Source organism: Pongo pygmaeus, chromosome 19 (assembly GCF_028885625.2).
Source record: "Pongo pygmaeus isolate AG05252 chromosome 19, NHGRI_mPonPyg2-v2.0_pri, whole genome shotgun sequence".
In the NCBI taxonomy this organism is placed as follows: domain Eukaryota; kingdom Metazoa; phylum Chordata; class Mammalia; order Primates; family Hominidae; genus Pongo; species Pongo pygmaeus.
In genome coordinates this window covers 75,821,323-75,846,227 of record NC_072392.2, presented here as the reverse complement: position 1 = coordinate 75,846,227, position 24,905 = coordinate 75,821,323, and the positions used below count along the sequence as shown (strand labels likewise).

At 45.6% G+C, this 24,905-nt stretch overlaps 1 protein-coding gene across 4 annotated transcripts in view; it reads left to right on the top strand.

Annotated features, from left to right (window-relative positions):
• Positions 1-1,186: 1,186 nt before the first annotated feature.
• EZH1 (enhancer of zeste 1 polycomb repressive complex 2 subunit) overlaps positions 1,187-24,905 on the top strand; it is a 48,815-nt gene continuing 25,096 nt past the window's right edge. Inside the window, exons 1-6 of one of the 4 annotated variants that reach the window (XM_054457649.2) lie at positions 1,187-1,255; positions 16,547-16,637; positions 18,176-18,303; positions 19,372-19,500; positions 22,693-22,812; positions 24,209-24,329. In XM_054457649.2, coding sequence (XP_054313624.1) covers positions 18,187-18,303; positions 19,372-19,500; positions 22,693-22,812; positions 24,209-24,329 — 487 coding nt within the window. In that variant the 5' untranslated portion in view covers positions 1,187-1,255; positions 16,547-16,637; positions 18,176-18,186. Of the gene's footprint in view, positions 1,256-11,731; positions 11,753-16,546; positions 16,638-18,175; positions 18,304-19,371; positions 19,501-22,692; positions 22,813-24,208; positions 24,330-24,905 lie in introns of those variants that run through there. The other 3 variants (XM_063656659.1, XM_063656658.1, XM_054457650.2) reach the window with 3 other exon arrangements.

Below are 24,905 nucleotides of genomic sequence, written 5' to 3'. Positions count from 1 at the left end.
CAGTGAGCTAAGATTGCACCATCGCACTCCGGCCTAGGCAACAAGAGTGAAACTGTTTCAAAACAAACAACACACACACAAAATCAGATTATGCGTGTTTGTCAAGAATATCACAGAAGTGATTTTGTGCGCTTCTCATTGCATCATGTTGAGAGGGACCTGGTAAGAATACCTCTCAGCCGGGGGCAGTGGCTCATGCCTGTAATCCCAGCACTTTGGGAAATCAAGGTGGGAGGATGGCTTGAACCCTGGAGTTCAAGACCAGCCTGGGCAACACAGCAAGACCCTGTCTCCTTAAAAAGAAGAGGGAGGCCGGGCGTGGTGGCTCATGCCGGTAATCTCAGCACTTTGGGAGGCCGAGGTAGGCAGATCACCTGAGGTCAGGAGTTTGACAGCAGCCTGGCCAATACGGTGAAACCCCATCTCTACTAAAAATACAAAAATTAGCCGGGCATGGTGGCACGAACCTGTATTCCTGGCTACTTGGGAGGCTGAGGCGGGAGAATTGCTTGAGCCCGGGAGGCAAAGGTTGCAGTGAGCCGAGATCGCGACTGCACTCCAGCCTGTGTAAGTAACAAAGCGAGACTCCGTCCAGCCTCGCCCCCTGGCAAAAAAAGAAGAAGAAAACAATACCTCATATCACTAGTGATGCTAACTTTGATCACTTGGTTAAGGTGGTGTCTGCCAGATTCTTATCTGTAAAGTTGCTATTTTTTCCCTTTGTAACTAGCAGGTGTCTTGTGGGGATTTATTTCGATACAAGGCTATAATTTTGATTCTAAGTGACTAGAAAACTGTGGACAGAAATAGGGAGATCAGACATAAATAAAGGGCTTAGAACCCATAGACCGGTGTCTGGGGAACTGGTAGGGGTGAAGCATCGGTATGAAGGTGATCTGGGTTGGCTTCAAACGCTGAAGTGAGATGTGGCTTGTCACCAGCGCGTGGGGATGGCGCATCCGCTGAATAGGGTCTTCAGGAAGATATTAGTGGCTCTGCGAAGGTTTCCCCAGAGCCCTTCCCCTCCCCTGCCAGCGCCGCTTTGGAAGCCGTCTGAGCAGCTGCACCCGCCAGGACTCCTGAGTGCGGGGTTTTGGCGGCAAATGACAGTAGTCCGTCAGCGCTGCACGGACCCGCTGCACGGGTTGGTCAATGCGCACGCGCCGACAGCAGGCGCGGGGCGGGGCACAGCGCAGGGGTGGGGCCGCGGCGCGCATGCGTCCTAGCAGCGGGTCCCTGCGGCTCAGGATGGAGGGTGAGTGAGTAAACAAGCCTGGGCCGGGCGGTGGGGCCGGGCCTCCTCCCCTCGCCGCCCTGGGCCTGAGGGAGGGAGAGGCGGAGGGATCAGGAAATTGGAAGGAATTCGAGGGACACACTGCCTGCCTGGCCGGGGGTAGCAGGCGCCCCTCCTCATTCCGAGGGCTGGGGGAATGGGGGCGACGGGGCGAGGGAGCCCCAGGCGAGGACAGCGTCTGGGGCTACGAGGGCTGTGTGCCCGGGAGGAGGAGCGGCGGGGGCGGGCTCGGGGACAGGGAATCCTGTTGGACGGCGGGGTGGGCCGGTGGGCGGGAGCCCCAGCGCTCAAAGGGCGCGGGGTGGGCGGTGGCACCTGCGGGGGCCTTTAGCGAGGTGGACTCTGGGGACCTGGAGCTGTGCTTGGGGAGGGCTAGAGACCGGGGCTGATCTTGCGATGGTTTTCGGGGATGTTGAGGAGGGGTAGCAGTAAAAACAAGGCCGAGACTAGGGTGAGGTGAGTAAGGCTCCCGAGGCACAAAGTGTAAAGGAGTACTGACTCAGGGTCGCGCAAGTGCAGTGAGCGCCTCCTCACGTGCGTCCTGGGTGCCTCGGTCGCCTCAGCCCAGGCCTGGCCCTGAGCAAGGATCTGCTTCACTCCAGACTTTTGGTCTCACGCCAATGATCGCTCACCCCCACCATTCTCCCGAGGATCAAATGATATAAATAAAAGTGCCTTGAAGCAAAGACAAGGTGTTGTATTTGAGACATGCCTGTTAGGAAATGTGGGACAAACTTTTATTTCAATAAAAAGTGACTACTGAGGAATTGTTTCTTGAGCAGGGAAGGGAAGGGATACCTGAAGGATGTTAGTGCCCCCCGTGGAATGTGAAGGAATATGGAGGGTGAAATATAGGGTTGTATGTGATGTAGCCCAGGCCGATAGGAACCTGACGCTTGGCAGGGGAGGATGAAGGCAAAGGAGCTCAGGTAGACTAACAATTAGGTGTGTGCAAGGATGGCATTGAAAACGTGGGTCTCCTTCTCCACGTTTGCTGCCATGCTGCCGCTGAATAGAAAAATTCCCACACCCAGTGTTTTTTAAATTTAGGAAACTGATATTGAAGGAGGTTTCCAGCCTGAGAAGGTGCTAACCCTATTAGAGGTTTCTGTGAAAGCTTGTCTATTTTAAGTCTTGGAATCCCCAGATATGCCACTGATAAAAGAGATTACTTACACAGGAGAGAGTATGTGTTAGGAGATAAGTACTTTAGACTGGGCTCGGTGGCTCACATCTGAAATCCCAGCATTCGGGAGGCCCAGGCAGGAGAATAGCTTGAGCCCAGGAGTTTGGGACCAGCTCAGGCAGCAATAGCGAGACCTCATCTCTACAAAAAAAAAAACTAGCCAGATGTGGTGGCCTTCTCCTATAGTCCCAGCTGCTTGGGAGGCTGAAACAGGAGTATTGCTTGAGACTGGGAGGTCAAGGTTGCAATGAGCTCTGATCCTGCCACTGCACTCCATCTGGGTGACAGCACCTGAGACCCTGTCTCAAGAAAAAAAAAAAAAAAAAGCCTGGCACGGTGGCTCATGCCTGTAATCCCAGCACTTTTGGGAGGCTGAGGTGGACCGGTCACTTGAGCCCAGGAGTTTGAGACCAGCCTGGGCAACATGGCGAAACTCCATCTCTACTAAAAATACAAAAATTAACCAGGTGTGATGGCACATGCCTGTAGTCCCAGCTACTCGGGAGGGCTGAGGCATTAGAATCGCTTGAACCAGGAGGTGGAGGTTGCAGTGAGCCGAGATTGTGCCACTGCACACCAGCCTGGGCAACAGAGTGAGATTCTGTCTCAAAAAAAAAAAAAAAAAAAAAAAAAAATGGAGGCCTGGCACAGTGGCTCAGGCTTGTAATCCCAGCACTTTGGGAGGCCAAGGCAGGCAGATCACTTGAGGTCAAGAGTCCGAGAGCAGCCTGGGCAACATGGCGAAACTCCTTCTCTAGAAAAATACAAGAATTAGCTGGGTGTGGTGGTGGGTGCCTGTAATCCCAGCTATTCAGGGGGCTGAGGCACGAGAATCGCTTGAACCCGGGAGGTGGAGGTTGCAGTGAGCCGACATTGCACCACTGCACTGCAGCATGGGTGACAAGCAAGACTCCATCTCAAAAAAGAAAAAAAAAAGGGAGAGAGAAGTACTTAAAAATGCACATACATAATAGGAGAAAGGACTATCTATAAAACTGTAATAATGCTATCATTGTCAAGGTTTATGCTTATTGTTGTGTGTCACAAACATAATGAATCAACTCCAAAGGCAGGGATATATGTTTTATTCACTGATGTACCCCAAACACCTAAAACGGTAACACATAGTAGATACTACTATTAAGTATAATAGTAGGTGCTCAACATATATTTGTGGAATAAATAGTGGGGAAATTTCTGGCACTGGGAGTCAGGTGATCCGGATGCTAGTATTGTCAGTAACTGGCAGAGTACTTGTATGCTAATCGTGGAACTTGATGCTAAGGCCCAGCTTAAAATTCCTTAAAGTGTAAATGACTTCTTCATTATGATGGTTACATTAGTGCCCTTTGAAACAGCACTAGGGGCCAGGCTTGATGGCTCACACCTATAAGCCCAGCACTTTGGGAGCCTGAGGCTGTTGGATCACCTGAGGTCGGGGAGTTCAAAACCAGCCTGGCCAATATGGTGAAACCCCATCTCTACTAAAAATACAAAAAATTAGCCAGGCGTGGTGGCGGACACCTATAATCCTAGCTCTTGGGAGACAGAGGTGGGAGAATCGCTTGAACTTGGGAGTGGGAGGTTGCAGTGAGCTGAGATTGTGCCACTGCACTCCAGCCTGGGTGCGAAAGAGCGAGACTCCATTTCGGGGGAAAAAAAAAAAAAAGAGAGACAGCACTAGAATAAGGAGGCTGGAACTAAAAATGAAATTTTACTCCCAAGAAGACATTTGGGAGAAGGGAAAGGTGAGAAAAATGTGGTCGGGCTTGTTTCTTATATATTTGCCTTTGAATTATACCTTCAAACAACCAATTTAAGTCTGGACACTGTGGCTCACGCCTGTAATCCCAGTACTTTGGGAGGCCGAGGTGGGCGGATCACTTGAGTTCAGGAGTGTAAGACCAGCCTGGGCAACATGGCAAAACTCTGTCTCTACAAAAACGTTACAAAAATTAGCCAGGCCTGGTGGTGTGGGCCTGTAGTCCCAACTACTCAGGAGGCTGAGTAGGGAGGATTGCTTGAGCCCAGGAGGCAGAGGTTGCAGTGAGCCGAGATCAAGCCACTGCATTCCAGCCTGCACAACAGAGCAAGACCCTGTCTCAAAACAAAATAAGAAACCGATTCAAAATATTAATTTTGTCTATTTTTAATTCCTAGGATCTGAAACCTGGCTTCATTACTCTATAGGCAACAGTTCCTTCCCTTTGATTTGCTGTTTATATGAAACATGTAACAATTCATGTCATTAAGTATATCTTTTTCTGGTCTTAGATTAAGTTTAAAAAGTTTCACTTTGGGCCCCCCACGTTGTGGCTCACGCCTGTGATCCCAACACTTTGGGAGGAGGTGGAGGGATTGATCACTTGAAGCCAGGAGTTTGGGACCAGCCTGTCCAACACGGTGAAACCCCGTTTCTACAATTAGCCGGGCGTGGGCATCCCACGCCTGTCATCCCAGCTACTTGGGAGGCTGAGGAACGAGAATCCCTTGAACCTGGGAGGCGGAGGTTGCAGTGAGCTGAGATGGCGCCACTGTACTCTAGCCTGGGCGACAAAGGGAGACCCTGTCTCAAAAAAAGTTTCCACTTTGTTCACTATTTCTATTTTGTTCACTAGTAGCGTCCCAGAAAAGATTTGAGGTAGCAACACTAAAAACACACTAATTCCATTTCTACATAGAATAAACTAAAGAGAAAAGAGAAAACAATGTGTGGAGAAAAGTGAAGATAATGAGATAGGTTGGTATTGAGGGGAAGGGTTAAAGGTTAAAAAAAGAAAAATTGTGCTTCTCCATTCTGGAAAGTCCCCAGCTTTTTCTTTGTTTTGTTTTATGTCCAAACTGTGTACATGTTGGATTCTTTCCTACTCCTTAGTCTATCAGTCAATCATCAGTTGGGACTTGAGTACACTACACCCTAAAGTCATGAGTTACTTAATGGGTAGTTGGGGTTCATTCAGTACCTTTAGTGTGTTTTATTCTCTAACTCACCTACCCTAATAATTTGATTCAAAATAAACTAAAAAGTCTTATTTTTATTGGATGATATGAGCAGGCACTAAATACAGTACAGTATTAAACTTTGGGCTGACACAGTACAGACCAGTCAAGATAGGGCTCTGGCCTGTTAGGAGATTGCTTTTACTCTTCCAAGTCAGCATTCTCGCTGGGCACGGTGGCTCATGTCTGTAATCTCAACCCTTTGGGAGGCTGAGGAAGGGGGATTACTTCAAGTCAGGAGTTCAAGGCCAGCCTGGGAAACATAGCAAGATCTTGTAGGCTGGGTGCAGCGGCTCACGCCTGTAATCCCAGCACTTTGGGAGGCCGAAGCGGGTGGATCACAAGGTCAAGAGATCGAGATCATCCTGGCCAATATGGTGAAACTCGTCTCTACTGAAATACAAAAATTAGCTGGGCGTGGTGGTGGGCACCTGTAGTCCCAGCTACTCGGAAGGTTGAGACAGGAGACTCGCTTGAACCTGGGAGGTGGAGGTTGCAGTGAGCTGAGATTGCACCACTGCACTCCAGCCTGGCAACAGAGCAAGACTCCATTTCAAAAAAAAAAAGATCTTGTCTCCACTGAAAATGTAAAAAATTAGCCAGGCGTGGTGGCATGTGCCTGTAGTCCCAGCTACTAGGGAGGCTGGGGCCAAAGGATCCCTTGAGCCTGGGAGGTCGAGGCTGTGGTGAGCTATGATCATGCCTGGTCGGCAGAGTGGGACCCTTTCTCAAAAAACAAAATAAAATGAAATAAAATTAAACCAGAGTTATAAATCCTGTGAGCCAGCATTTTCCTTTGGGTCTCATAAAAACTAATCCTGTTTATGGTGAAACCCCGTCTCTACTAAAAATACAAAAAATTAGCCGGGCATGGTGGTGGGCGCCTGTGATCCCAGCTACTCGGGAGGCTGAGGCAGGAGAATGGCGTGAACCTGGGGGGTGGAGCTTGCAGTGAGCCAAGATCGCGCCACTGCACTCCAGCCCGGGCGACAGAGCGAGACTCCATCTCAAAAAAAAAAAAAAACTAATCCTGTTTAGATTTTTGTTACCATTACCTCCTGTGCATATGATCTAATTTTTTTTTTTTGAGACAGAATTTCATTCTTGTTGCTCAGACTGGAGTGCAATGGTGCGATCTCAGCTCATTGCAACCTTTGCCTCTTGGGTCCAAGCGATTCTCCTGCTTCAGCCTCCCGAGTAGCTGGGATTACAGGCATGCGCCACCACGCCCGGCTAATTTTGTATTTTTAGTAGAGACGGGGTTTCTGCATGTTGGTCAGGCTGGTCTCGAACCCCCGTCCTCAGGTGATCCACTCGCCTCGGCCTCCCAAAGTGCTGGGATTACAGGTGTGAGCTACTGCACCCAGCTGATCTGATTCTCTTAATTAAGCAACACTAGGAAATACTAATGTTATAATTTTATTTTAAATTAGAATTCAGAGCCACAGGTTCCTGTTAGGAAGGTTCTTTCTGTGTGTAGTGCCCAGAAGCTCAAACTAATGACAGATGAAAATACCTCAGAGAAGTTGGAGGGTATAAATTAGAGATGTGCTTTATAGATCCTAACTGAGAGATCAGGCTGTGTACCTAGTCACAGAATTTATTTTAATTGGAATGTTGATGAAATTGGTGATCACCAGAATGACCCAAAGGTGTGTTACTAGAGCTCTTTGCAGGAATAGGTTCACCCCTATCATTCAGGTTTCAATTACATTATGAATCAAAAAAGGAATAGGATGGACTGTTTAAAAATCTAGGCCAGGGGCCAGGCGTGGTAGCTCATGCCTGTAATCTCAGCACTTTGGGAGGCCGAGGCAGGTGAATCATGAGGTCAGGAGATCGAGACCATCCTGGCCAACATGGTGAAACCCCACCTCTACTAAAAATACAGAAATTAACCGGGCATGGTGGCGGGCGTAGTCCCAGCTACTCGAAGGGGGGGGTGGTGGAGGCAAGAGAATCGCTTGAACCCAGGAGGTGGAGATTGCAGTGAGCTGAGATAGCACCACTGCACTCCAGCCTGGGTGACAGAGTGAGACTCCTTCTCAAAAAAAAAAATATATATATATATATACATATATATATAGGCCAGGCCCGGTGGCTCACGCCTGTAATCCTAGCACTTTGGGAGGCCAAGGTGGGTGGATTACCTGAGGTTAGGAGTTCGAGACCAGCCTGGCCAACATGGTGAAACCCTGTCTCTACTAAAAATACAAAAATTAGTTGGGGCAGAGGTTGCAGTGAGCTGTTATTGCACCAGTGCACTCCAGCCTGGCAACAGAGTGAGACTCCATCTCAAAAAAAATTTTTTTAAATAGGCTGGGCACGGTGGCTCACGTCTGTAATCCCAGCAGAGTGAGATTCCGTCTCAAAATAATAATAATAATAATAAATACAAAAAATAAATAAAAATAATAAATACAAATAAATAAAATAAAAAACTGTAGTGCCATCTGCCTCCAAAGCCTTACTTAGCCTTGCTGGTTAATAAAATTATTATTCAAGAGAAACTATCAAAGACGCTGAATTTGCCCCTAAGACAAGCTATTTCTGCAAAGGGACACCTTATGTAGATGAAAAAATTTAATAGTTTGGAACTTTTGTATTCTGATCTCAGTCTGTCTAAGTTTAAGAACTTGTTCCTTAAATTTTTTTTTTTTTTTTTTTGAGACAGAGTCTTGCTTTGTCGCCCAGGCTGGAGTTCAGTGGTGCCATCTCGGCTTACTGCAAGCTCTGCCTCCTGGGTTCACACCATTCTCCTGCCTCAGCCTCCTGAGTAGCTGGGACTACAGGCGCCTGCCACCATGCCCGGCTAAGTTTTTGTATTTTTAGTAGAGACGGGGTTTCACTGCGTTACCCAGGATGGTCTCGATCTCCTGACCTTGTGATCTGCCTGCCTCGGCCTCCCAAAGTGCTGGGATTGCAGGCGTGAGCCACCGCGCCCGGCCGTTCCTTAAATTTTTTATTGCCATACAATTTCAGTAATGTTTTCCCATTTCCACCTAGTGACAGACTACATTCTAGTTTTAGCCTTTGCAGCAAATTGAGATCCAGTTTTCTGGGGAAAGATTTCTACATTTTTATAGCTTTCTTTTCCTGTAGAGATGTGACACGTAAATAAAGTGGTTCGTATTTCCAATGATTAATCTTTTTAAAAAATAAACTCTATTTTTTAGAATAGTTTGTTTGTTTTTTAAGAAAGAAAAAAAGAAAGAATAGTTTGTTTGTTTTTGGTTTGTTTGAAACAGTGTCTCACTCTGTCACCCAGGCTGGAGTGCAATGGCGCAGTCACAGCTTGCTCCTGCAGCCTTGATCGTGCAGGCTCCATCTGTCTTCTCACCTCAGCCTCCCTGGTAACTGGGACTAGAAGCACACGCCACCATGCCCAACTAATTTTTGTATTTTTTTTGTAGAGATGGGATCTCACCATGTTGTCCAGGCTGGTCTCAAACAACTGGGCCCAAGAGATCCACCTGCCTTAGCCTCCAAAAGCGTTGGAATTTCAGGCATGAGCCATCACACCTGCCCTAGAATAGTTTTAGATTTATTTTAAAAATTGTAGGCTGGGCGCGGTGGCTCACGCCTGTAATCCCAGCACTTTGGGAGGCCCAGGCGGGTGGATCACCTGAGGTCAGGAGTTCAAGACCAGCCTAGGCAACATGGTGAAACTCTGTCTCTACTAAAAATACAAAAATTAGCTCGGCGTGGTGGCATGTGCCTGTAATCCCAGCTACTTAGGAGGCTGAGGCAGGAGAATCGCTTGAGCCCAGAAGGTGGAGGTTGCAGTGAGCCGAGATTGCATCATTACACTCCAGCCTGGGCGACAGAGCGAGACTGTGTCTCAAAAAAAAAAAAAAAAATTGTAAAGCTAGTACAGGGAGTTCCTATAAATCCACATCCAGTTTCCCCTATTAATAACATCTTATATTAGTATACATGTAACATTTGTTACAGTTAATGAACCACTTTTGATTATATTATTATACTTATTCATTCCGAATTCACTTGAGTTAAAAAAAAAAGGTGGAATTGCCTGCAGATTTTTAATAGCAAATGTCTAGAAAATACTGGCCTGACCAAGACTTATTTTTTTCTTAAGTCAGCTTTATTAAGATAAAAATTTACATACAATAAATCCACCCACTTTATATAGTTCAGTGAGTTTTCATAAAAGTGTATAATCATGTAACCATCACCACTACCGAAGTCTAGGACATTTCATCATCCCAGGAAAGTTCCCTTGTGCTCCTTCCCGTTTAATCTCTTACCGCACCTCAGCCCCTGGCAACCACTGATCTGCTTTCTGTCACTAGTTTTGCCCTTTCTAGATTTATTCTAGTAGAACACTTTTTTTTTTTTTTTTTAATAGAGACAGGGTCTCCCTATGTTGCCCAGGCTGGTCTCAAACTCCTGGGCTCAAGGGATCCTCCTGCCTCAGCCTCCCAAAGTGTTGGGATTACAGACGTGAAGCCACGGCAACTGGCCAGTAGAACATCTTAAGCGGAATCATATGCAGTTATTTGTGTCTTATTTTTTTCACTTAGTATAGTGCTTTTATTTTATTGTTACTATTATTATTAATGAGGCAGAGTCTCGCTCTGTTCCCCAGGCTGGAGTGCAATGGCACATTCTTAGATCACTGCAATCTCCACCTCCCTGCAATCTCTGCCCTGCTAGGTTCAAGCTATTCTCCTGCCTCAGCCTTCAAGCAGCTGTGATTACAGGTGCACACCACCATGCCCGGCTAATTTTTGTATTTTTTTAGAGATGGGGTTTCACCATGTTGGCCAGGCTGGTCTCGAACTCCTGACCTCAAGTGATCTGCCTGCCTCAGCCTCCCAAAGTGCTGGGATTACAGGCGTGAGCCACCGCGCTCAACCAGCATAGTCTTTTAATGGTTTTGAGATGTGGTGTGAATGTATAGAAACTATTCATGGCTTTTTGTTGCTGAGTAGTATTCCATTGTGTGTATATATATCTATACACACTACATTTTGTATCCATTAGCCAATCCATTGATATGTGTGTTGTTTTCACTTTTGGCTATTATAAATAAATATGAACATTTGGGTACAGATCTTTGTGGGGACATAGGTTTTCAATTCTCTTGGATAAATAATTAGAAATTGTATGCCAGGTTCTGTGGTAAGTATATATTCAGCTTTATTTTTGAAAAACTGGCAAACTGCCTTCCATAGTGGCTGTATCACTTTGCATTCCTACCAGCAGCGTATGAGGATTCCAGTAGCTTCACGTCCTCACTAACAAGTTGTATTATCAGTCTTTTTTCATTTTAGCCATGGTAGTGGTGTTTAATAGTATCTCATTGTATTTTTCATCTGCATTTCCCTAAGGACTAATGATATGGAGCAACCTTTTGTGTGCTCATTTGCCATTCCTGTATCTTTTCTGGTGAAATATCTGTTCAAATTTCTGCTCACTTTTTTTTTTTTTTTTTTTTTTTTGAGACGGAGTCTCGCTGTCTCCCAGGCTGGAGTGCAGTGGCACGATTTTGGCCCACTGCAACCTCTGCCTCCTGGGTTTAAGCAATTCTCCTGCCTCAGCTTTCTGAGTAGCTGAGATTGCATGCACATGCCACCCCGGCTAATTTTTGTATTTTTAGTAGAGATGGGGTTTCACAATGTTGGTCAGGCTGGTCTCGAACTCCTGACCTTGTGATCCGCCCGCCTTGACCTCCCAAAGTGCTGAGATTACAGGCGTGAGCCACCACATCCGGCCTTCTGCTCACTTTTTATTGGTGATTTGTCTTATTATTGAGCTATAGGACTTGCTTATATAAATAATTATTTTTTAATTTCTTGATCAAAACAGCATATGTTTTGGAGTTTATCTTCAATGTGTAGATGAGCATAATGAAAGGCTCTTAAGTACTAGCTAAGTACCTAACTGGAATATAAGTGCTGTTTTGCATGTGTTAAGTAACTAAAGAATAGATCTGGTAGAAATATAAAGTATTTTTTGTGTGCCACTCCCTTTGCCCAACACGAATGAATCCATCTCTCCAAATCTGCCTGTTCTAGTGAATGCTAAGTTTTTTATTTGTTCACTTTTTTTTTTTTAACTTTGATATGATAATTGTTGGTTAGGGTCCAGCTGCTGTGAAAACTCATCTTGTGGCTGAGTTTCAGGTGTTTATTTTAATCATATCTGTCTATTTCAAGCAGTATTCTCATCTTTCTTAGACACTTTGTGGGGACTGACCAATTGCCAAATAAACTTTTAGAGACATTGAAGACCCGCTGAAAAGCCATGTAAGATAAATATTCACTTATGGACACATGAGAGTCAAATATCACTCTAATTGTAAAAGGAGGAAGTGTGGCTTACTATACATTGTGATTGGTTAAATCTTAATGGCATTTTCATGTATGTGTGTATTCCTCTGGCCAAATAAAACAGTTGAGTAAAATTAGAAATGGTGCCATTAATTATTGGATTATGATGATATGTTTACTGTCATCTCGACAGACTGTAGGAGATCACATTTCAGCTATAGCTCTTTTCTTTAATTAAAAAAAAAGTATTTTTTTTTTTTATGAGACAGAGTCTCACTCTGTCACCCAAGCTGGAGTTGGCAAGATCTCGGCTCACTGAAGTGAGCCCCTGCTTCCCAGTTTCAAGTAATTCTTTTGCCTCAGCCTCCCAAGTAGGTGTGTTCCAACATGGCCTGTTAAATTTTGTATTTTTAGTAGAGTCAGGGTTTCACCATGTTGGCCAGGCTGGTCTCGAACTCCTGGCCTCAAGTGATCCACCCGCCTCAGCCTCCCAGTGTTGGGATTACAGGCATGAGCCACCACAGCCAGCCAGACACAACAGCATCTGTAGATTATGTTCTATTCCGTTACTTAATCTTCTTTTTTCTTTTCTTTCCCTCCCTGCCTTTCTGTTTCTTTCCCTCCCTGCCTTTCTGTTTCTTTCCCTCCCTCCCTCCTTCCTTTCTTCCTTTCTTTTCTTTTCTTTTCTTTCCTCTTCTTTTTTGAGACCAAGTCTCACTCTGTCACCCAGGCTGGAGTGCAGTGGCGCGATCTCAGCTCACTGCAACCTCTGCCTCCCAGGTTCAAGCGATTCTCCTGCCTCAGCCTCCCAAGTAGCTGGGATTACAGGCACCCACCACCACACCCGGCTAATTTTTGTATTTTTAGTAGAGATGTGTTTCACCATGTTGGCCAGGCTGGTTTCGAATTCCTGACCTCAGGTGATCCGCCCACCTCGGCCTCCCAAAGTGCTGGGATTACAGGTGTGAGCCACTGCGCCCGGCCCTTCCTTCTTTCTTTCTTTCTTTACTTTTTTTTTTTTTTTGACAAGGCCTCACTCTGTCACCCAGGCTGGAGTACAGAGGCACAATCATGGCTCACTGCAGCCCCTACCTCCCCATGCTTAGGTGATTCTCCCAACTCAGCCTCCTGAGTAGCTGGGACTGACTGCAGGCACAGGCTACCATGCCCGGATAATTTTTGTAATTTTTTTGTAGAGACTGGGTTTTGGCATGTTGTCCCAGCTGGTAATCTTCATTTTCAAATACATGGAGAAACCTAAGCTTACTATTTCAAAAAGGAAAATAGGAAAAAAGGAAAATGAATGCCAAAAGGAACGGAAGAGGGATTGCAATTTAAAACCATTATTTTGGCCAGGTGCGGTGGCTCATGCCTGTAATCCCAGCACTTTGGGAGACTGAGGCAGGCGGATCACTTGAGGCCAGGAGTTTCAGACCAGGCTGGCCAACATGGTGAAACCTTGTCTCTACTAAAAATACAAAAATTGGCCGGGCATGGTGGTGTAATGTCAGCTACTCAGGAGGCTGAGGCACGAGAATCACTTGAACCTGGGAGGTGGAGGCTGCAGTGAGCCAAGATCGTGCCACTACACTCCAGCTTGGGTGACAGAGCGACACTCCGTCTCCAAAAAAAAAAATCCATGCTCATGAGATATAATCATGAGCTTATTGTGGTATATGTGAGGCAATGGGTTAAATTTTGCTGTTTTCTTGTCCGTGCTGATGATTTTTTTTTTTTTTTTTTTGAAATGGAGTCTCGCTCTGTCACCAGGCTGGAGTGCAGTGGCGCTGTCTCGGCTCACTGCAACCTCCACCTCCTGTGTTCAATCGATTCTTCTGCCTCAGCCTCCTAAGTAACTGGGAATACAGGTACCCGCCACCATGCCTAGCTAATTTTTTGTATTTTTAGTAGAGACGAGGTTTCACTGTGCTGGCCAGGCTGGTCTCAGTCTCGACCTCGTGATCTGCCTGCCTCAGCCTTCCAAAGTGCTGAGATTATAGACGTCAGCCACCCTGCCCGGCCTTTTTTTTTTTTTTTTTTTGAGATGGAGTCTTGCTCTGTCACCCAGGCTGGAGTGCAGTGGTGCGATCTCGGCTCACCGCAAGCTCCACCTCCCAGGTTCACGCCTTTCTCCTGCCTCAGCCTCCCCAGTAGCTGAGACCACAGGCACCTGCCACCATGCCAGGCTAATTTTTTGTATTTTTAGAAGAGACGGGGTTTCACCGTGTTAGCCAGGATGGTCTCGATCTCCTGACCTCGTGATCCGCCCGCCTCGGCCTCCCAAAGTGCTGGCTGGGATTACAGGCGTGAGCCACCGCGCCCAGCCTTTTTTTTTTTTTTTTTGAGACAGAGTTTTGCTCTTGTTGCCCAGGCTGGAGTGCAATGGCGCAATCTTCGCTCATCGCAACTTCTGCCTCCCAGGTTCAAGCAATTCTCCTGCCTCAGCCTCCAGAGTAGCTGGGATTATAGGCACGCGCCACCACGCCCGGCTAATTTTGTATTTTTAGTAGAGACAGGGTTTCTCCATGTTGGTCAGGCTGGTCTCGAACTCCCAACCTCAAGTGATCCGCCCGCCTCGGCCTTTCAAAGTGCTGGGATTACAACCGTGAGCCAGCGCACCTGGCTTTTTTTTTTTTTTTTTTTTTTTTTTTTGTAGAGATGGTGTCTCACTTTGTTGCCCAGGCTGGTCTCAGAGTCCCAAAGTGTTGAAATTATAGGCATGAGCCACTGCACGTGACAGAGTCTCACTCTGTTGCCCAGGCTGGAGTGCAGTGGCGCAATCTCAGTAGCTCACTCTAGCCTTGATCTCCTAGGCTCAAGTGATCCTCCTGCCTCAGCTTCTTGAGTAGCTGGAACTACAGGCATGCACCACCATGCCCGGATGATGTTTTTGATTTTTTTGTTTCGTTTTGAGATGGAGTCTCGCTGTCGCCCAGGCTGGAGTGCAGTGGCGCGATCTCGGCTCACTGCAGGCTCCGCCCCCTGGGGGTTCTCGCCAGTCTCCTGTCTCAGCCTCCGGAGTAGCTAGGACTACAGGTGCCCGCCACCTCACCAGGCTAATTTTTTGTATTTTTAGTAGAGACGGGGTTTCACCATGTTAGCCAGGATGGTCTCGATCTCCTGACCTCGTGATCCGCCCGCCTCGGCCTCCCAAAGTGCTGGGATTACAGGCGTGAGCCACCGCGCCCGGCCGATGTTTTTGATTTTTTATAGAGATGAGGTCTCACTATGTTACCCAGGCTTGTATCAAACTCCTGAGCTCAGGCTATCCTCTCAGCTTGGCCTCCCAAAGTGCTGGGATTACAGATGTAAGCCATTGCACCCAGCCTCTTTTCCTTTAAAAAATGACAAAAACAACAGCAAAATAAAATTTTGAAAAATAGAGATAGGATCTGTGTTGGCCAAGCTAATCTCAAACTCCTGGCCTCTTAGCAACCCTCCTTCCTTGGCCTCCCAAAGTGTTGGAATTACAGGCATGAGCCACTGCACATTGCCTGATCATTTATTTTTCTTTTCTTTTCCTTTTTTTTTTTTTTTTGGTTTTGTTTTGTTTTTGTTTTTGAGACAGGGTCTTGCTCAGTTGCTCAGGCTGGATGCAGTGGTACAATCATGGCTCACTGTGGCCTCAATCTCCTGGGCTTAAGTGATCCTCTCACCTCAGCAAAAAAAAAAAAAAATGTGTAGGAAATTTTAAAAAATAGGGTGTGAAACTTTAGTTTCTGTTTCAAATTTTGGCTCTTCATAGCTCCTTGTGATGTTTTGTTTTGTTTTGTTTTGTTTTTTTGAGGCAGAGTCTCACTCTTGTTGCCCAGGCTGCAGTACAATGGCATGATCTCAGCTCACTGCAACCTCTGCCTCCCGGGTTCACGTGATTCTCCTGCCTCAGCCTCCAGAGTAGCTGGGATTATAGGTGCCTGCCACCACACCTGGCTAATTTTTTTTTTTTTTGTATTTTTAGTGGAGACGGGGTTTCACCATGTTGACCGGGCTGGTCTTGAATTCCTGACCTCAGCCTCCCAAAGTGCTGGTATCACAGGCGTGAGCCACTGCACCTGGCTAGCTCCTTGTAATGTTTTAAAAAAATTTTAATGTTAGGTGGAACAAATAGAGCTAGTTATCTAAGAAACCCAAGTAGTTATTATAGAGTAAAAGCATCATCTTGTGGATTTTATTGAATTTTTACATGTATTTAGTGTTTGTACTTTCTCTAAAATAATTGACAGGCCTGTTAGCTGAGCCTAGAAATTGGTTCAGAAAAGCATTATGGGCAGGTGCAGTGGCTCACACCTGCACCTGTAATCCCAGTACTTTGGGAGGCCGAGGCAGGCGGATCACTTGAGGACAGGAGTTCAAGACCAGCCTGGCGAACATGGTGAAACCCCATCTCTACTACAAATACAAAAAAATTTGGCCGGCTATGGTGGTGTGCCTCCCAGCTACTTGAGAGGCTGAGGCAGGAGAATGGCTTGAACCCAGGAGGCGGAGGTTGCAGTGAGCCAAGATTGTGCCACTGCACTCCAGCTTGGGCAACAGAGTGAGACTCTGTCTTAAAAAAAAAAAAAAAAAGCATTATGAAAAAATAGAATTTAATAAAGTAAAGGGCTTTTCCCAAATGGCATCAAGTGTTATAGAGACCTGTCTTAGACATACAAAAATAGTAGGAGAAACCTTGAAGTCTTTCTGATTCTGGGGGAAAATCCTACTGAGGGTATCAGGGTCTAACTTGCCGCACTAACTTAATAGAACCACTGTCCGTTCTCTTTTGAAAAGCTGGACACCTGTTCTGCTGTTGTGTCTTGCCATTCTCCTGAAGAACAGAGGCACACTGTAAAACCCAACATTTCCCCTTGCATTCTATGAGGTAGGTAAAGTATATTAGAATACATACTTCTTTAAAATGTTGAACCTTAATTCCAATATCAAAAAAGGGGGGATTTGCATTGCTATCTATTTCCATATGTCTTGCTGCTGACTTGGAGATGAGATTATACTGCTGTCATATCCTACTTTTATTGCTAGGCATGTGGTAAATTTAGACAATTTGGCAGTATGGTTTTGTAGCATGGGTGGATCTTTCCATGAAACCCTTGGATGCAAACTTGGTTCTTGCTGACCACTTCTCTTACTCAAAGTAAAAAGAAGACTTCCATATCTTGAAGTAATCCAAGTTCGTAGTACCTGTGGAAGAACTTCTTGAGTGCTAAATTAAAAACAAGATACCACAGGAGGACAGAGGCTAAGCTTTTTGATAATTGGACCAGAAATTGCTGATGTGAAATTTTGTTGTTTTTTTTTGTTTTGTTTTTGTTTTTGTTTTGAGACGGAGTCTTGCTCTGTCGCCCAGGCTGGAGTGCAGTGATGCGATCTCGGTTCACTGCAACTTCCACCTCCCGGGTTCAAGCCATTCTCCTGCCTCAGCCACCTGAGTAGCTGGGATTACAGGCGTGTGCCACCACATCCAGCTAATTTTTGTATTTTTAGTAGAGACGGGGTTTCAGCATCTTGGCCAGGCTGGTCTTGAACTCCTGACCTCGTGATCCACCCGCCTTGGCCTCCCAAAGTGCTGGGATTACAGGCATGAATCACCATGCCCGGCATTTTTTTTTTTTTCTTCTTTGAGATGGAGCCTGTCACCCAGGCTGGAGTGCAGTGGTGCGATCTCGGCTCACTGCAACTTCTGCCTCCCAGGTTTAAGCAATTCTCATGTCTCAGCTTCCCACGTAGCTGGGATTACAGGCACAAGCCACCATGCCCGACTAATTTTTTTTTTTTTTTTTTTTTTTGTATTTTTAGTAGAGACGGGGTTTTGCTATGTTGGCCAGGCTAGTCTTGAACTCCTGACCTCAGAAGATCCGCCCACCTTGGCCTCCCAAAGTGCTGGGATTACAGGCGTGAGCCACCATGCCTGGACTTCTTGTTGTTTTTTGTTTTTTGTTTTGTTTTGTTTTTTGAGACAAGGTCTCACTCTGTCATTCAGGCTGAAGTATAGTGGCGTGATCACGGCTCACCTCCTGGGCTCAAGCCGTCCTCCCACATCAGCCTCCTGAGTAGCTGGGACTACAGGCACTCGCCAACACACCTGGCTAACTTTCGTATTTGCTGTAGAGATGGGGTTTCACCATGTTGCCCAAGGTGGTCTCAAATCACTGGGCTCAAGTAGTGCTCCCACCTCGGCTTCCTAAAGTGTTGGTATTACAGGTGTGAGCCGCTGCCTCTTTTTTTTAAATTGAAACTTTCTGTTGAACTCACACATTTGGGTTCTTTAAATGTATGTTTTTATGAGTAAATTTAATGGGAATGAAAGCATAATTGATCTTTTTTTTTTATTTTTTTTTTGTATTTGAGGAGGGCTTCATTTCCAGGCAATAAAATGCTATTTCTCATCTCTGTCTCTCTTAGATTACAGCAAGATGGAAATACCAAATCCCCCTACCTCCAAATGTATCACTTACTGGAAAAGAAAAGTGAAATCTGAATACATGCGACTTCGACAACTTAAACGGCTTCAGGCAAATATGGGTGCAAAGGTAAAAAATAATTCCCAAGTGAAAGTTTATATATTTCAATATACTAACCCAGTGAAAAGGGGTTGGATTTTTTTTTTTTTTTTTTTTGAGACAGAGTCTCACTCTGTCACCCAGGCTGGAGTGCAGTGTTGTAATCTCAGCTCACTGCAAGCTCCGCCTCCCAGGTTCACGCCATTCTCCTGCCTCAGCCTCCTGATTAGCTGGGACTACAGGCGCCCACCACCACGCCCGGCTAATTTTCTTGTATTTTTAGTAGAGACGGGGTTTCACCATGTTAGCCAGGATGGTCTCGATCTCCTGACCTCATGATCCACCCGCCTCGGCCTCCCAAAGTGCTGGGATTACAGGCGTGAGCCACCGCGCCTGGCCCAGGGGTTGGAATTTTTTTTAACTTTTGTTTTGAAATCTTAACAGGGCCAGGTGCGGTGGCTCACACCTGTAATCCCAGCACTTTGGGAGGCTGAGGCAGGTGGATCACCTGAGGTCAGGAGTTCGAGACCAGCCTGTCCTGCCTGGTGAAACCTCGTCTCTACTAAAAATGCAAAAATTAGCCAGGCGTGGTGTCATGTGCCTGTAATCCCAGCTACTTGGGAGGCTGAGGCAGGAGAATTGCTTGAACCCAGGAGGTAGAGGTTGCAGTGAGCCGAGATGGCGCCACTGCACTCCAGCCTGGGTGACAAAGCAAGACTCCATCTCAAAACAAAAAACAAAAGGCCAGGCACGGTGGCTCACGCCTGTAATTCCAGCACTTTGGGAGGCTGAGGCGGGCAGATCACTTGAGGCCAGGAGTTTGAAACCAGCCTGGCTAACATAGTGAAACCCTGTCTCTACCAAAAATACAAAAATTAGCCAGGTGTGGTGGTCTGTGCCTGTAATCCCAGCTACTTGGGAGGCTGAGGTAGGAGAATCGCTTGAACCTGGGAGTCAGAGGTTGTGGTGAGCTGAGATCGTGCTACTACACTCCAGCCTGGGCGACAACAGAGCAAGACTCCATCTCAAAAAAAAAAAAAATTATTAATTAATTAATTAAATAACAATATATCTTAATCTTTTCCATGGCTTTGCTAGGCTTTGTATGTGGCAAATTTTGCAAAGGTTCAAGAAAAAACCCAGATCCTCAATGAAGAATGGAAGAAGCTTCGTGTCCAACCTGTTCAGTCAATGAAGCCTGTGAGTGGACACCCTTTTCTCAAAAAGGTACTTTTGGGAGTTTAAGCTCAGTCTTCCTCTCTTCCTTGGGCTTAAAGCTTTTTCCTATATTTGTGGCTTTTTAGAAAGTGAGTAAGTAAGACAAGGTATGGTGGCTCACACAAGTATTCCCAGCTATTTGGGCGGCTGAGGTGGGAAAATCGCTTGAGGTGAGGAGTTTGAGACCAGCCTGGGCAACATAGACTATATCTCTAAAAAATTTTTTTAAAAAGTAGCCAGACATGGTGGTGCACACCTGTAGTCCTAGCTACTTGGGAGGCTGAGGTGGAAGGATTTCTTGAGCCCAGAAGTTCAAGGCTGAAATAAACTATGATTTCACCACAACACTCCAGTCTGGGTTGACAGACAAGACCTTATGTCTAAAAAAAAAGGAAAGAAAGGAAATAAATAAATAAATAAGGTTAAGGTTAATAGATACAGCTATTTTAGTCAACTTTGAATAATTAAGATAGTAAATCTGCAGCTTCAAGAATAATCTTGGGGGCTGGGCGCAGTGGCTCACACCTGTAATCTCAGCACTTCGGGAGGCTGAGGCAGATGAATCACTTGAGGCCAGGAGTTTGAGACCAGCCTGACCAACATAGCGAAACACTGTCTCTACTAAAAATACAAAAGTTAGCTGCGTGTGATGGTGCATGCCTGTAATCCCAGCTAGTTGGGAGGCTGAGGCCTGAGAACCTCTTGAACCTAGGAGGCAGAAGTTGCAGTGAGCCAAGATCACGCCGCTGCACTCCAGCCTGGGTGAAAGAGTGAGACTGTGTCTCAAAAAAATAATAAATAATAAATAAATAAAAGAATTTTCTAGTTAAGAAACTTTGGCTGGATGCGGTGGCTCACACCTGTAATCCCAGCACTTTGGGAGGCCGAGGTGGGTGGATCACCTGAGGTCAGGAGTTTGAGACCAGGCTGGCCAACATGGTGAAACCCCATCTCTACTAATAGTACAAAAAGATTAGCCAGGCATGGTGGCACACTTTTGTAATCCCAGCTACTAGGGAGGCTGAGGCAGGAGAATTGCTTGAACCCAGGAGGTGGAGGTTGCAGTGATCTGAGATGGCACCATTGTACTCCAGTCTGGGCAACAAGAGCAAAACACCATCTCCAAAAAAAAAAACTTTATGAAAATAAATTATTATCATTATTATTATTTAGAGACAAGATCTCACTATGTCACCCAGACTGGAGTGCAGTGTCATGATCATAGCTTACTGTAACCTCCAACACCTGGGAAATAGATAATATTTTTAAAATATAAAAAGTAAATATTATCCAGGCATGGTACTGTATGCCTATAATCCCAGCTACTCGGGAGACTGAGGTGGGAGAATCACTTGAACCCAAGAGTTCAAGGCTGCAGTGAGCTATGATCTCCAGCCTGGGTGACAGAGTCAGACTCTGTCTCTTAAAAAAAAAAAAAAAAAAAAGGCAGAAGCTGGGCGCAGTGGCTCACGCCTGTAATCCCAGCACTTTTAGAGGCTGTGACAGGTGGATCACCTGAGGTCAGGAGTTCGAGACCAGCCTGGCCAACATGGTGAAACCCTGTCTCTACTAAAAATACAAAAATTAGCCGAGCGTGGTGGCGTGCACCTATAATCCCAGCTACTCGGGAGGCTGAGGCAGGAGAATTGCTTGAACCTGGGAGGCGGAGGTTGCAATGAGCCAAGATCGTGCAACTGCACTCCAGCCTGGGCAACAGAGTGAGACCCTGTCTCAAAACAAAAAACAAAAAGCAGATAGTGTATTGAGAGCAAATATCTTTCCTGAAGCAGAATGTTACTATAATTTCTATACCACTTTGCTTCTCCATGTACTAGCCCTATCACCTATGCAGCTAAGTTGATGTCCACTGTCTTAAAGTTTAGGTCTTCAGAAAACTTCCTCATCTTTTAGGACTTTCAGAGGCTCTTTACTGTTGTGTATAACCCAAGTAGACCAACAGTTTGAGCTGAAGTAAACATCAGCTGAGTATGGGAAGTACTGTGCTGAACTCTATAGAGGACACAAAGGTGAATAAGAGTCCCTGCTTTTGGCCGGGTGTAGTGGCTCACACATGTAATCCCAGCACTTTGGGAGGCTAAGTCAGGATGATTGCTTGAGTCCAGGAGTTGGAGACCAGCGTGGGCAATATAGTGAGACCCTGTCTCTACAAAAAAAAAAAGAAAAATTAGCTGGTTAACTGGATGTAGTAGCACATGCCTGTAATCCCAGCTTCTCGGGAGGCTGAGGTTGGAGGATGGCTTTAGCCTGGGAGGCAGAGGCTGCAGTGAGCTGTGATTGCACAACTTCACTCAGCCTAGGCAACAGAGTGAGATCCTGTCTCAAAAAAAAAAAGAGTTTCTACTTTCCACAAGTTTGCAGTCTAGGGATTCCTTTTAGGAGATGATGTTACAAAACTCTCAATTTATTAATTTGTTTTTAAAATTTTGTTTTTGTTTTTGTTTTTTTGAGACGTAGTATCGCTATGTCTCCAGGCTGGAGTGCAGTGGCATGATCTTGGCTCACTGCAACCTCCACCTCCCAGGTTCAAGTGATTCTCCTACCTCAGCCTCCCGAGTAGCTGGGACTACAGGCATGTGCCACCACGCCCAGCTAATTTTTGTGTTTTTAGTAGGGACTGGGTTTCACCATGTTGGCCAGGATAGTCTTGATCTCCTGACCTCGTGATCCACCCGCCTCGGTCTCCCAAAGTGCTGGGATTACAGTCGTGAGCCACCACGCCTGGCCAAATTTTTTATAATTTTAAATGCCATCTGAATTTTAAAAATTTAATTTATTAGCTTGTAAGAGCTAGAGGCTACTAAGATCATTTTTTTTCTTTTTTTTTTTTTCTTGAGACAGAGTCTTGCTCTGTCGCCCAGGCTAGAGTACAGTGGCTCACTCAACCTCTGCCTCCCAGGTTCAAGTGATTCTCATACCTCAGTCTCCCAAGTAGCTGGGATTACATGTGTGCACCACCATGCTCAGCTAATTTTTGTATTACGTTTTTGTAGAGCTGGGGTTTCACCATGTTGGCCTGGCTGGTCTCCAACTGACTTCAAGTGATCTGCCTGTCTTGGCCTCCCAAAGTGCTGGGATTACTGGCATGAGCCACTATGCCCGGCCAATTTTGGAAGGAAATTACATTTATTTCTTGGGTTATATGCCCGTCTTTCCCTCTCCATGTCATTGCTTATATTTCAGTGTACCATAGAGAGCATTTTCCCGGGATTTGCAAGCCAACATATGTTAATGAGGTCACTGAACACAGTTGCATTGGTTCCCATCATGTATTCCTGGTCCCCTCTCCAACAGAACTTTATGGTATGTATTGAAAGCACTGTGGTGGCTATTTAAACTGTATGATTGTGTTACGTTGATATGCCAGAGCTCCTCTTAGGGTAAAGATTATCCAGTATTTAACAAAGCTAGGACACGCAGGGCAGAACAAGGTTGTAATTTACTTACTCTAAACAATATCTATTGCAAGTTGTTCTAACTTGCCAGATTTTATGCTCTCTGATGTGTGCTTTGGAATTGATGCTGGTTCTTTTTTAAATGAATAATATTGGGCAAGACTTCAATTTTCTCTTAGTACCTTGGCCCAATATTATGTACAGTTAAATGCAGTCTAAATCAGACTCTTGAGGCTTGAGCAGGTTGTCTGCTCCCTGTTGATGGAGTAATCCTTTCTGAATTCTCTAAATGCAAGATGCTACAAAAACAACTGAGACAACAGAGGTGCACACAGTCCTTTCATCTGGGCCTTTGTGCTGACTCCTACTAGGATTATTTGTGGTTTTGATAATCATTCCTCTCTAAATACTGCCATTGTTTATCATCTGCCTGGTGACAGCCGTACTACTGGTTGGAATGAGGTCGAGGTTTATAGAAGGGAATCATCTCTTAGAATAGAACTTCAGAATAATTTTACTTACTACTTGGGGATTTTAGAATGACTATATTCTCTGCTAAGCACCCCACTCCCCCCAAATTATTTACTATTGTTTATTGCCAGAAAATATCCATAGCCTAGGCTGCAGTTGACTTTAGGTTCCCATTGAGTGTGACTGGCATGAGTTGTAATCATAATTTTTTTTTTATTATTGGAGAATCTTAGTCCATTTTATAGAATACCCATGTCTTATGGTTGCCCAGTTTATTTTGTAGTTAAATTACAGATCATAATCTTAGAAGCCTTCATTTTTATTTATCCATCTGTCTCTCTACTTATGAAAACAATTAGAAACTTTTTTTTTTTTGAGATGGAGTCTCACTCTGTCGCCAGGCTGGAGTACAGTGGCGCGATCTCAGCTTACTGCAACCTCTGCCTCACAGGTTCAAGCGATTCTCCTGCCTCGGCCTCCCTAGTAGCTGGGACTACAGGCGCGCGCCACCATGCCCAGCTAATTTTTTGTATTTTAGTAGAGATGGGGTTTCACCATGTTGGCCAGGATGGTCTTGATCTCCTGACCTCATGATCTGCCTGCCTCGGCCTCCCAAAGTGCTAGGATTGCAGGCGTGAGCCACCACACTTGGCCCCATTTGAGGTTTTTTTGGCCAAACAAAATGGCCGGTGTTTAAAATGCAGGAAACTCTGGGACAAAGGCATTTTCAGGAGACTCAAGCAACAAACAAAGCTCAGCAAAGATTCCACTAAATAGGAAAGAGGAGATGCATGATGGCTTCATGGAATAAATCACATCTGGTTTGATTTCAGGTAGAAGATGAGACGGTTTTGTGCAATATTCCCTACATGGGAGATGAAGTGAAAGAAGAAGATGAGACTTTTATTGAGGAGCTGATCAATAACTATGATGGGAAAGTCCATGGTGAAGAAGGTAGTGGTACTGAACTCTTTGGAGAAAATTTTGTTAGAATGAGGCCTCTTCTTTGGTACCTCATCATCTTACCATCTTGCTTTTATCTTCTGCCCCATGGGGTACACACTGCAGAATATTTCAATGTCATCACATGGCTGGGAGTTAATTTTTTTTTTTTTTTTTTTTTTTGAGACGGAGTTTTGCCTTAGTTGCCCAGGCTGGAGTGCAGTGGTATAATCTAGGCTCACTGCAGTCTCTGCCTCCTGGGTTCAAGTGATTCTCCTGCCTCAGCCTCCCAAGTAGCTGGGACTACAGGTGTCTGCCACTGCGCCCAGCTAATTCTTGTATTTTTAGTAGAGATGGGGTTTCACCATGTTGGTGAGGCTGGTCTCGAATTCCTGACCTCAGGTGATCCACCTACCTCGGCCTCCTAAAGTGCTGGGATTACAGGCGTGAGCCACCATGCCTAGCCCAATTTTTTTATTATTTTTTTTTTTTTAGAAACAGGGACTCACTCAGTCACCCAGGCTGGAATGCAGTGGCACGATCATAGCTTATTGTAGCCTCAACCTCCTGGGCTTAAGTGATTTTCCT